This window comes from Poecilia formosa, unplaced genomic scaffold, assembly GCF_000485575.1.
Source record: "Poecilia formosa unplaced genomic scaffold, Poecilia_formosa-5.1.2 Scaffold36, whole genome shotgun sequence".
NCBI classification, from domain to species: domain Eukaryota; kingdom Metazoa; phylum Chordata; class Actinopteri; order Cyprinodontiformes; family Poeciliidae; genus Poecilia; species Poecilia formosa.
Window position 1 is genome coordinate 3,308,466 of NW_006799975.1, and position 13,912 is coordinate 3,322,377.

The window sequence follows — 13,912 nt, forward strand, 5'->3', positions numbered from 1 at the left end:
CCTCCTCTTGATTAATGAAGCAATGACAAGAAGAAAAATATAATTTCTGAAACAGAAAAATCTGCCACCACTTGTTAAAGTTTAGGGGTAGCTAACAATAAACATAGCGGAGGGAGAGGGTGGGCACAAGGGGGCTGAGATAAATAGCGTGAGTGATGGGGCTGAATAATTTCCGAAGCGTTTTTCGGGCCCATATTCGTAAACTTGTACAAAATTACACAATAATCAAACCTCCGTCGGTTTGACAGCGCGCGCCGCTCACTCTCTCTCCTTTTTCTCTCTCTCTCTTTCTCTCTCTCTCTCTCTCCCAGGTGAAAATCGGGACAGTATCTTGACATTTTTGCTCTTCTGTAGTCTAAGAGCTGAAGCTCTCTGTTCGCAGCCAAGAGCATCAGACGCCGCTCCTTCCCTCCCACTCGCCACCGCTTTCATGAGCGTCTGAGACCGAAAACACGTGTAAAGATGTGAAAACACGGCATGTGTGCATGTGTGTTTATGTGTGTGTGTGTGTGTGTATGCAGAAAATTTACCAGCTGCACCTGGTTCTGGTTCACATTGCAGCAGAATACCTGATCCTGCTTCAGTGTGAGACTGAACTCTGGGCAGATTTCAACAGAAAATGACGACTTGTCTTTCTTTAGATGAAGCAAATTCATATTTTAAATGAATATTTCAACAAATGTTTTGAGATGATGTTAAAATTCACCCTACAAAATTTTACTTGTGATATGATGTGTGAATCTTCAATACTGGTGTCAAAATCTGATCTGTGAAGGGTTAATACATGTTGCAGCTATATGGGAGGTGTGGGCCAAAACAAAACCTTCCAACAAGACATGGTGTCAAACTGTAAAAAAAAAAATCAAAAAAATCGTTTTAATTAATTTTAGTAAGATACCAGCAAGCAGCTGCCTTTTCTTTACAAATGTGAACAAAACTTTGTGTATATTCACTAAACTTGAAAACACACAATATCATAACTGCAGTGTTTCCATTAAATATCAAAAAGCTATTAAAATCACATGTAATTAAGTGTGTTCACAATAAGTGAACAGACTTATAAGTAAAGTATAAAACATGCGGCGTCATCATCCTCTGACTACTTCCTGTTGCTGCTTCTTCGTGGTTTGTGCCAGTGGAAACATTTGGTTTGCTGATCATGGGACTTGTGACATGAAAAAAATGTTTCCACTGGAGTTTTGTGAAATAAACCAATTTTAATACAACAAAAAAAAAAACCTTCATCATAGCACCAAATCATTTTTTCAACAAAAAACAAGAGTTATTTTGAAGTTGCCGTGTTTCCAACAAGTAAATTAATTCCAAAATGTCAAAATGTGCAATTCTATGGTCAATGGAGACACATCTACTGACTAGTGTTTTCTCTGCTTGTCTGGAGAATCAAACAACACAGCGTTACCCCACCCCCACCTGTTTCTGCACATTGTTGATGCAAAGAAGGCTGGTATAACTTCATAAACTGACTAATAAAAACAATCTCAACTACAGCTAAGATAATATAGCGCAAACTATATTTTAATGTCTATAGAATTATGTGTAATATGTATTTTAACATGCATACATTTGAGTAACATCTAGAAAACATTTAGTAAAGACTAATAGAAATAAAGATTTCTATTAAAAAATAAATTTCTGTCTGATACACTAGTGTTTCTGTGTAATTAGTCAACAACATGCAGTCAGCAAAGTAGCAGATGCAATTTCCCAAGAGTATTTATTTGATTTGCTTTACCTTAATAAGAGTGGTTGGTAGAGCTCATTTTGTTTATCAAAAATATTTTCAAACGGCCAGATTTTAGTGTCTAAAAGGAAAGGGAAAATGTGTTGGGGCCTTCTTTAAGCCAGCTGTGTGGCAGCCTGTAGCAGCGTTTGGGGAGGGCGCCTCACTATGTTCATCTGTGCTCCATCAAGCCAGAAAAACACTTTGGTCAGTCACTCTGGAAGTCATTGGGGGGAGTGTAAGATGGTAGGGGCATAATGATTGAAGTTTTCTGTCCGATCACAATCTTGAATAAGCTTGACCTGCTGATTTTAGACAGAAAAGTTAATAAACAGCAACAAAGTGGAGAGGATCAGTGGATAAGATCATGTTGACATGCCGGTATCAGCCGATCTCCCAAAATTAAGGAAATTTAAGCAGATTTATCAGTGGACCCCTAAAATAATAGCACTTTAGTACCTTTGAACCCATAACTAATGGGATCCATGCTGTACCTTGGTACCAGCTTGTTTTATCCATACCTAATTCCCACCAACAGCACATTAAAAACTATTGGATTTAGTGGCTGTTCTATATTTATGCTTAAATCTCTGGATTAAGATCATAACAATAAATACATGACACAGTTACAATGTGTTGTATCGTTTTGCAAGATAAGATATAAACGCTGGTTTTCTGTTTAAAAAAACGTAAATTAGATTACGTTATCCCAACGCCTTCATTATCTTCGTTACATCCGTTTAACCTGCTCATTTTCAGATTATTGCCCTTTTCTTCAAGGCTCTTGTACGATTAAATCTGTCATAACAGCAAGACAAGCTAATTTAATAATACTAAGACAGAAGACAAGATAGGAAAAAAAAAACACAACACCCTGATAGATCCTATCTGGAATTAAGCAAGCTTTATGCATTTCAATTACTGTGTAATTTGTACTAAAAGGCCCTCAAAACACATAACCAGATCGCTATTGAATCCAGACTCATTACAGTTGCACCTTGACTAAGCCCCCCGGTAATTAGCGTTGGTAAGGCATTGTATGAGAGGCAGCAACACCCTCATCAACACACATTTACAACACCGCTCTAAATCTGCTACTCATTAATAGCTTGCCTCCCAATCAATTATTAACACCTACAATGGGGGCCAGGCTCGTCGGGGCCAGGCCTGTTACTCCAGGCAAACCGCGGGGCCGGGCCCTTCCTCCTCCCGGTTCCGTCCGCCGAAGGTAATTACCGCTTTTAAAGACACCTGCTACTCAATAGCTTCGACCCAGACTGCTAATTTGGCCCCCGCCGATTGCAGACATTTATGTCGCTGTGTCAGTATTAATTTGCGTTAATTTGGAGAGAGCGCACCGGAGCCGGGGCGGAGAGGCGCTCTGTCGTCAGCGGCGGCGGCGGCAGCCCTGGTTGAATGTGCTCGTCGCTCACCTGCACCGGGGCTCGGCTTGTAATTGGAGTCTAATGGTCTGATTGATCAGTGAGTGAAGTGAGGGATGAGACGGCGCACTGGCAGCTCCATCAGTCAGACGGAGAGGAGTGAGCGGAGGAGGAGGAAGAGGAACGGAGCAGGGAGAGCAGCTAACAACAGCACCATTACACTCTTATGTGTGTTTTATTTTTGTCTGCTACCTGTTTGTACTCAAACCTTCTCCACTAACGAAAGCATTCCAACTCAAACTAATGACTCCATCTTTGATTTATACTTGATCTGTTCTTGTCTTAGTTTAGGCTAAGCTAAATGAAGCTAAGCTAACCCTCCAAATATATTTCCCCATTGGGGCAGTATTATGTAAAATCAACTTTTTTGAGCATTACCTGATGTTATTATGTTATTGCCTCAACAAAAACATAACTGGAGTGTTAATTTGATTCTTTTGTGCATGTTTGAGAAATCTTTTAATCTCCATAGCAACCATTAAGCTGTGTAAAGACGTCTGTGTGGACCTAGCTCCGCCTTTGAGCTCCAGTTAAGAAGCTTTCGAACTTTTACTCCTCCATGACGCCGTCCTTCAGCTCCTTCAAACTAGCCAGCAGCAATTAGCAAACACATGGATTAACTGAGCGTCTTCATTTTGATTTTCAGTTTTATCCAGAAAAGATAGAAAATATTTTTAGTATCTGTACAAGTCCATATATGAATCAAAAATCCATATCTGCAGAGCTTTACAAATAATCAGTTCAAATTGGCCCCAAAATAACGGATCGGTGCAGCTCTATTGTGCATTTCTTCATCAAAACAAACATAAACCAGTTGTATGTTTGCCAGTTGTATGTTATACAAGAATTGATGAAGAGCTGCGCAGAAGAAGCCAGGCGTGCGCTGACAGTGCGATGTGTTTGTGTTAACAGGTCTGCAGCAGCAATAACTCCAGCCCCGCTCCCTCACGCCAAGCCGAGCCCCCTGGGGTCTGCAGACCTGCCACGGCAACCCATCAGCTGTGAAATCTGCTTTCCTCTTTGATAAACGGTCGAGATGTGACCCTATCTCTGTCCTGCAGATGCCCAGATTTCCTGTCATGCTCTTTCCCTTCTGTTTTTTTTTTCTTTGCTTTTTCTCTCTCCGGCGCTCTCCATCTCTTTTCACTTTTTTTTTTCCTCCAAGCTTCGCACCTCTCTTTCAAGGCCTGCCTGGACAACCGTATGAAACGCTCCACTCGCTCCCCCCCTTTCTTAGCATCATCCATCACTCCGCTCTGCCACCGATGCCCGTTGTCCACCTGGAGCCAAACCCCCAACGGGCCCACAGCGGACGCCAAACCCCCCCAACCCCCTCCCACACACACACACACCTTCCCTCTGGGATCTGAAACACCTCCGCAGCACACAGCTCCCCAGACGCCAGCACTAACCCAGCACATTCTCCTCCTGAATGCCTCCTCTGCTGTCCGCTTTACTGCAAACGCTGCTGAAATTCACAGTAATTTCATTATTTACCATTAGCCACTTTAACAAGTCATCTCGCTTTAGCGTGTCCTTCAGTGTCACGCCCCCGCTAAAATGAAATGAACTCAATTTAAGAAAATATTTTCTCCAACTGAAATTAAAAAAAACTATAATTAATGCTGAAAAACTAGAACTAACTGGAACTATGTTGTGGATTTATGAAACTGGCTAAAACATACTGAAAAATAGAATATCCTTCATATTTGTGTGTATGAATCTATTTGTTAGCCTGTTGAACTGATGTGAAATAGATTTTGTTTTTTTCTCTCACAAATGATTGATTCATTTATGAAGCTGAAGGTAGTGGCAGCAGCAAAACACCCACTTCTTCGACCAACTCTGATCTTCCTCTGGTTGGTCACAGACAAGCAGTTTACGTCACACATGTCAACAAATTACGGCACTTCATTCTCCTCATGGTGGCGCTAACGCTAGTACGCAAAATGGCGGTGGGAAAAGTTAGGATAAAACTCCAGAGTCAGTTATTGTTCAACAATAATTTAATATGTTGTTTGAAAATTGTATCGTCTGTTAAGTACTCATTACTCAATCTGTGTACACAGAACCACAATACAATACTTTGACCTTTTTTTTTACTTCTGCATCTAAAAGTATGAAAAAACTAAAACTACTAATAAAAACATATAAAAACTGGCAAACACACTCTAAAAACTAATGATAACTAACTGAATTAGACAAAAAAATCACAACAAAATACAACTTAACTCTAATAAAAAACCTAAATCTATCATAACGCCGGTCACGTTGGGGAGTTGTCCTGTGCGCCTCGCATAGCAGCTCGACGAAAATACCTCGACCTCCAAAACGTCCCGCCTTAAACGGCGTCTCTTGCACAGGAGAATAAAATATGTTTGATTCCAGAGAGAGGGCATATCAATATCTCACCGGCGGGTCGTGTGTTTTGAGGTGTCGCTCCTGCCACCTACCTGACTGCCTATGGGTAATTCATTCACCTTTACGGGTTTCAAAAAAAAAAAAAAAAAATCTAAGCGAGTAAAAAGGAGATTTAATAGTGAGCGGAGGTCACACTTCATAAGAATGACTGAGCGTGGCTCCTTGGTGAGGTAAAGGCCCGTGAAGCAATGAGGCTTTATTTCTAGCTCAAACCGCTTTCTGTCACCTCCTGACCCCGCTCCGCAGCGCCGGTCACCCTCACATGCATCAAATCTAGCCAGACCTTCTCCATCCCCTCCTCCTTCTCCTCCTCTTCTTCCTCCTTATGGTCGCATTTGTTAGCTCAACTTTTCCATCCTCCACGTGCGGCATCCAGGGTTCTTTCCATCTCCAGGGTCCGAACGTCTTCCTCGCCTCCCACTGAAATAACTAAGATGATAAACGCTGCAATATATTAAAAAGATGCTCCTGAAAGTATGCCGCGTCTACAACGATAAAACAACTTTGCAAAAAACCAAAACTATCCTACTGTAAATACGAGGAATCCCTCGTGAAGTTTCTGACACATGCAGAAGCTCAAGAAACAAAGTAAAAAGTTACAATGAACCCTAAAAAGGAAGGTCGCTTATACAAAAGACACCAGCCGTGCTGACCTAGCCTTTAATAAGAGATGGTGAGAAGCTGCTAACAGCCTCTACCCTGTTTGAGAGATGAAACTTATGAGTGGAGGAGGGCGAGCAGCAAAGCATTGAAAAGAGCCCCGCGAGAATAGACACGCAGGAGATCCTCAAAGGCAGAGTCTCTTCCTCGGCTTTTTAATTGCGAGGGAGGTTAGGCATATTCTGTAACCCCTCCACAGCCTATTACAGGTGATGACCAGCACCTGCTCACTCCATTTAAAAAAAGAAAAAAAAAACAAAAAGAGGAAAAAGAAAAGTTGGGGAGGATGTGGGAAACAGTGATGAATTCTCCAGAGGGTAGTTAGTTTCAAATGTACAAGCTCTCCGCCAAGAGCAATAATCGTTTGCATGCGTGGCGTTCTGCAGGTGAGGGAGATGAGTTTGTTTGTATCTTTGAAAAATATTCAAAAACTGAAACTCAGGAAGGTGAAAAACACCAGTGTGGTGAGTCTGAGGGGCTACCAGACAGCTGAAGGTTGGTTTGGGCACTTTGCTGGGGGCTTCATGTAGATGACGTTTGATAGTGATTTACAGTTGTTGTTTTTTTTGTTGTTGTTGTTGTTGTGATGAACCAACAAAAAAGTAGTGCATAACTGAGTTAAATAGAAACATTTTAATGTTTTTTTCAAAACAGAAAAAAGAATCTAAAACTGAGGTATGCCTTCTTTTATTCCTGAAAATGCCACACCCTGTGTGAGTGTGACATGAGGAAAAATATAAACCAGAAAACGTAACTGCAAACATTTAGCCAACATTACAAAGCCTAACCCAGAAACAAAATTAATAGTTTTTCTAGCATCTAAAGCCACGTTGCATAAGGACACAGAGTCTGGGTCAAGGTACATAAAAAGCATAAAAAAACAGAGGGAATTTTACCCAGGACTATTTAAAGTTTGGATATTAATGGGCTGGATTTGAAGATGTTCCACCACAAAGTCCCAGGAGAAAAAGAAAAAAAAAAAAAAAAAACACAACCTAAATGAACTGAAGTCACAGCAACAAGTAGTTCACATTTTTGGCACTACAAGTGACAACGCAATGGAAGCATCATGTCATGTAGCTAAAGCAGGTAAACCCCACAGCATCAGTAAAGTATGTATGAATATTACGTTTCCTCCAGTGTATTATTGAGCCTGGCGGGCTTCCAGGCTTAACTTGCTAAACTGAAGTTTAACAAAACAAACAAAAAAAATATTTTCATTAAAATATTTTGTTTTTGCCTTTTTCTTAAACTCTATTGCTCTTGCTTATTTATTGTCGATAAAATCTTCCAAATAACAAAATTACTTAGTTATAATTTCAAATTTTCTGTCAACCTTTAACGTTTTTTAACACAAAAACACAGTGGGCTGACCTAGCACCTCTACCACCAGACTTAGCAAATTTTCTGGGAGAAACCCTGAAATGGCTTACAGAAATAATAAAACAAATAAAAGCAACACTTAAAATTTGGAACTGTATGTTATTTTCCTTCCACTTCAAAATCATTCTGTTGTGTTTTGGCCTATCACTCATAATCCCAATGAAAACCAGTGAATTTTGTGGATGAAATGTGACAAAATATGAAAAAGTTGAAGGGGTGTGAATACTTGTAGATCGTAGATGGAGTGTATCAGTCGGGAAGGCAACTTGAGGTGCTGCTCTGTCAAATCGCTTTTCCACTCAAGGATAACAGGCTTTACTCTGAGAGAAGCCACATTTCATGGCTATAATACGACCAGAGTTATTTAAAGCCACTGATGACTTCAGAACCACGAGGGGAGCTTAAAAACAGCGAAAACTCCGAAAATGATTTAATAAAAGTTCTGCGTTCAAGGAATCTTGGGAAGAAAAAAAAAATGAAAGGAACGGCCTCTGAGTCTGAAACCCGGGTGGACTTTTCCTTATGTGTCTTAACACGATGAATTGCGAGGTTTGCTGATGGCTTTAATGGGAATTTCTTAATTAATCCAAATGTAGAATGAAGGATCAAACCCCCATGAAGGGCTCGTCACTCCAGCAGAGCAGCAGGTCAGCGCCAGCCTCAGCTGGGATCTTTGAAACGAGAGATATGAAGCTTCTGTGTGCAGGAGACTGTTAGAAAATAATGAATAGTTACTTCATTCAGCTGAAGCATGGCTCGGGCTCTAAATCAACCAATTAAAATGTTTTGACGTGAAATGTGCAAATTCAGTCGTAAAAACAAATTCAAACCTTATGTTTGATCCAAAAGGAGTCAACTCTGTAGGTCAGAATGTCATGGCTGATGGTAAGAATTTGCTCTTTGGATGTGTGCTTGTTATCATTTATCTTCCAGGAGGTTAAAAGTTGCTAAAAAATATGTATAAAATTTTACTTTAATAGAATGTAAAAGGATCAGGGATACCAAACCAAGTCCTGTAGAAATATCCATTTGCTAACACAGAGTCACATCTGATGCTTTGTAAAATCACATGCCACTTAAAATGCTTGGAAACTGTGAAGTTCAAGGACTAACTCCAGATGCAAATAATGTTGTTGGCCTGCTAGTGGTTTTGCAGATTAGCCTCAATATGCTGCTTCAACAAAGGTGATTATGTGACTGTGAAAGATTCTATGATCTGCCACTAACCCTCAACAGTGTGCATAACTTTGTCCAAAGATGTTTCTGATTCACATGCCTAGCAACAGTGCTTAAAGAGACAGTATTCTGTATTTTCCAGGTATATAGTACTATTTCATAGCACAATCAAGTAACTATGCTACCTTCAGTTGCTATAAAAATGCCTTGTATATCAAATATGACTATAAAGACATTGGACTTTGCAACTTAATGCCTTGAAATTTGGTATCTGTCTCTTTAAAAAGTCCTGCTATTTCTGGAACTCCCCCTTGAGGAAGTCATCAGAACATCAGTCCTCTTTTAACCCTTTTAACCAGCGTTTCTTGCATAATGAGCTCAGCTGATGAACAGTTTCACCAGGTGTTTGCTAATTGCTGCTGGCTTGTCTGAAGGAGCTGAGTGGTGGAGTCACATGAAGCTTCCACTGCACCTTGTGAGATGGAAGCTCAAGCTTACAAACTGCAGCTAAGAGGAGGAACTGTGCCTTGAAGGTGGAGCTCAAACATGCATGAAAGAATCAAATTAAATAATTTATTTTACATAATACGGCCCCTTTAATAAACTCAAACAGCACTGCAGTGGACAATGTTTGCATTGTCAACTGTCGAGGGCTAGGCTATTGTTAGCCTGTTTACTCTGTTTTGATATGACTCTTTGACAGCTCTTTTCAGTGAGGTTCCATTTAGTCGTTTGCAGAAAATAAAGTTACTGAAATGTTCCCCTGCTGCAGTGTGTTTTCAATGAAATGACTCCGAAGTTCTTAGGCAGGATGTGGGGAACTGCACAATCTGCTTGCTTTTCTGTCTGCATTGCCAACATTCATGCTGAAAAATTGTAAATCATACTTCTACACTAATACTCTGTTAAAACTGCTATGCCTTCTACACTTTACCAAATACTTTCTAAGCCATGGCAGAGTTTAGTTCATGAGTGATTACGCTTTAAAACAAATATACTCCTGCTCGATTACTTGAACCCGATTCTCTTCTAAAATGACAATTTTACTGCATTTTGATGTGAAGCCCCCCTTTCTGTCATTATTTTCTTTCTTGTGTTACATATATAGTTACAGGACATACCAGTGCAGTGGTGTCAGTGCTCATTTCAATCTTTCCTTCAAACGGTCCCCATGTTGTCCCCACAGGAAGCTGCTGCCGGCTGTGGATCCGACGCTCGCCATCTTTGAGAAACGCGTCCAGCTCTCCTAAAAGCACAACAGTATAATTTTTTTTTTAAAAATTAGTCTTGTCAGAATTCTGCTTTTCAAATCACAATCATGTTCATCCTAAATCTGCTAAACTGACACATGGACTATTCTTATAGCATCAAATCCCTGTATATATAAAAAACAAAGCTGTGAAGGTTAAAGCCAGGCATTCTCAGCGTGGATTAGCAAATCAAGCGAGCATCCATCTGATGGTATTCCTCAGACGCAAGGAGCCCTAACCTTACTTGAAAGGTGTCTTGTGTGGAGATAATCTCTGTGAGACAGTGCAGGCTCGCTGGCTGCTGAGGGGAGCTGGTGGCAGGCCTATTTCTGTTGTTCCAGGAAAGCAAGATCCCTTGTTAGCGCTCTGCAGAGCCGTAGTTAATTAACAGCGGGACCGGATAGCACTGTTGGTACTACCGGTGCTCACCTCCCCAACGCCCCCGGCTATCTTATCACTTAGATTCAGTGTACTTTTTTTTTCTAGGATGGCGATTAATCAAATAGTTATGATAAACCTTGTGGCGGGCCGTGACGTGGTTTGCAGAGGAGGATGTTTCCAGCGTGTGCTGCAGAGAGAAAGTATGCAGCGCTTTAGGAGTTCAAACCGGTTGCTCTGGCAACGCCGTAAAGCCAGGGGAAATCTGGCTAAACATACATTTAGTAGTACTTGACAGTGCTTATGTGAGATTATTTGTGAAACATGCTGTTAGGACAGAAGTTGGGTAGTTATAACCTAACATTGGATCTTTGTTGGGTGACCAAAGAGACTTATATGTTTTGTGTCATTTTATTTTGAAACAGAAAAAACTAAGGATTACATAGGTATGGGAAATGGATAGATGAATCAATCAGTTTAACCAACCATTGTTTTTTAATAATCTATTTTCTTCTTGAATAGATAGGAAGGCTTTTGCCTTCCTATATGATTCAGTTTGATTCTCATCTCCCTTCCCTGCTTCATCTGGGATTTCTTCCATTGAAGTGAATTTCTCCAGTAGAATTTCAACTGGACCAATCAGCAAACAGAAGGAGAAGTTGTGAATGATGACGTCAATTTTCTGCGTTGTTTTAGATTTGTAGTCTGTCTGTAGTTTTAGCATCGGCAGTGGAGGAAGTGAGCGAAGGCATTCAGTCTGTGTTGGCCACGCCTCCAAATATTGAATTAAGAGTGATAGTCATTTCATTCAGCTTGCCACTTCTCTCCTTGTAGTGGAGGATGGTTGTTCACAATTGCTTCATAGCATCAAACTGCTGCATTATATATGTCACATCCAAAAGTTAGCAACTGGGTTAAATTTTAAACTTCAACAGAGTCGACACCTACAGGAAGCAATCGTTTCTTAACAGCCCCAAGTCCAGACCCTCTGAATGAAGTGAATAATAGAACTAGCGGTTGTTTTTTCCAGGCTAGTCAACTCCATCTTTGTTTAACATTAGTCACACGAACTAATGTGTGTGACTAACGTCGGTATGTTTGGTCAAACTCAGATTCCAACCCTATTAAATCATTCATATTTGACCTCAGCCTTGGTCAGCAAAATAACCCAAATTTGCTTGATTTTTTCCCCACCCAGCATTTTTTAGAGTGTCTTAACAAACCAGACATGCATTGTTAACAGCGTTTGTTAACACGTGAGGCCACCAGGTTCGACTCGCACTGAATGAGCCGCAGCGATCGGTGAACTTTGTGATGCGTTCGCTTCATAACGACCTATTCAGCGTCGGCCTACTCTGTAAATATCAGCCGTGTATCTTGTTGGCGCTCTATTGTTGCCAGTCTGTTGTGTTGGTATGGAAATGCGTGCCTATGCTCTGCTTTGCATGTTCAGCTGCGATCCAGGCCATGACTAAAGACGCCGGTGGCTACAAACGACCCGATCGTATTCCTCATCAATGGGGGTCAATTCTGCAACAATAAAAGGGTAAATGTCACGTATCATGAAAAAACATTTAAAATAAAAAAAAAAAGCTCCTTCCTGAACAGTCTGTGGATGGCTGTAGATTCAAAGTTAATGAAGCATCAGCACATGAACTCAGTGTTTATTTATGCTTCAGAGAGATTACGTGGTTTTGGAATCGGCCTTAAAGTTAGATATTCTCGACAGCTTTATCTCATCCTTCCCCTCCCTTTGTATCCGCTGTCCCCCACCAACCCCCCGCTCCTCTCTCCTCCCCCCGCTCCTGCTGTTGCACGCTGCCTTCCTGGTGCTGCAGTGGAAGGTGGGTAAGCTCATTACACAGAAATAATTAAACACTGGTGCACAGCTGGCCGTCATCACTGAGAGCAACAGCCACTGCTTGATGCATTCTGTTTGTCCTCAGATAAGACCCACGGCCTTTAACCGCTTGGATGCAAGTTCCTGTTTAGCCCCGCTTGACATACACACACACATGCACACATAGCACAAGCCTTCCCCAGCCAACAACTCTAGCTCTTTCTCCTTCACTTTACATCCAGGGTGGGGCTTTTTGTGATGAAATAAAAACAAACAAACAAACAAAAAAACACATAAAAGGCAATGTATAGGTGGAAAAAGAAGAGGGCAATAAAGAGGGTATGATATAATTTGCGGTCCGCCATGTTTAGGTGCCAGTTGTGTGCATCTCACACCAAATGTTGCCTGAGGACCTTGGCTCGCAGATGGCTTGTCACATCTGTTGCAGATACAAGTGGAAGGTCTCTGCAAAATAGCAGCCATGGCAAAAAAACGAGCTCCCCTCGACTCTTCATAACATCGATCAGTTTGTTTTCATGAACACCACTTCATGCTGGAAGTCTGGACTTTGAAATTTTTCAGAGTTCCGTGCCTCTGGTATGGCACAGACCCACCAGTGTTATGTCAGTACTTATTCGGCAAAAGTGTTTCCATCTCTCTTCCAACTCTTTTTCGGAAAAGCCAACAACAAGAAATATGAGCTTGTTTAAAGCAAATAATTAATTCATACTGATTTAAAAGTACTAGATCCTCTAGTATTTCACTTATAGCTGGTACTTTTTCATAAATATTTCATAATTACTGACTTAAAATAAGCTCCTATATGTTACTGAAAAGATACTTGTTAGTATCTTATCTCAAGTGTATCTTTAAGATTTTGTGTTTTTGCAGTGGACAGCAGGCAGAACCAACCAAAAGCTGGTAATGGTCTGTTAGGACACTGTGCTCACCGTCTGATGCCTAAATGCCACACTCTTGGCAGTACAGTACATGAGCTCATCATTTGGCTCAAGAACTCCGCCCCTCCCTCATCTGAATCTCCACCCAAACTTCTTTACTATATTCACCCCCTTCTCCCACTGCCTCAACGCCCCCCAACCCTTCGATAAGATCATCATCTGTCGCTAGACTCCAGGGTCTGTCCCTGCACTCCACAGATACTTGGCAGACCAATGAATGTCCCTTTGTGTGGGGAGATCCTCCTCAGATAGCACCCAAGATGCTCCATACTGGCATCTGTTTGTTTTTTGTTTCTTTTTTTAAGTGTGCATGTGTGTCCTGTCTTTCTTTTCTGCTGCGGTGAGAAACAGGGCGTTCCCCTCTCCTTCCGGTGTCGTACAACTGAGAGCCAATGAGTTCCTCGGTGGCGGGACGCCAGCCTGCTATGATCTAAAGAATAAGTGGGTGTGAGCCATTGACAGGCAGAGAGGTGAGCTGCCACTTTCTACCTTTGAATGATGTCATTAGATATAAAGGGATTTTCAACAATCCTTCAGCTTGTAATTTTCTCTTTTCATTTCCAGTTATTTATATAGAAACATTTTTATTTCACTAAGTATACGCTGCATTCGCCTTTCACCCAACCTTACAGAGACTAGAAGGGTTTGCAGCGGTTGTGTGT

At 41.1% G+C, this 13,912-nt stretch overlaps 1 protein-coding gene across 2 annotated transcripts in view; it reads right to left on the bottom strand.

Annotated features, from left to right (window-relative positions):
• Positions 1 to 13,912, bottom strand: part of zfpm2a (zinc finger protein, FOG family member 2a) — a 181,898-nt gene that overhangs the window by 94,533 nt on the left and 73,453 nt on the right. For both annotated transcript variants that reach the window (XM_007550519.2, XM_007550517.2), the window contains exon 4: positions 9,945 to 10,069. In XM_007550519.2, the coding sequence (XP_007550581.1) occupies positions 9,945 to 10,069 (125 nt within the window). The remainder of the gene's footprint in view (positions 1 to 9,944; positions 10,070 to 13,912) is intronic.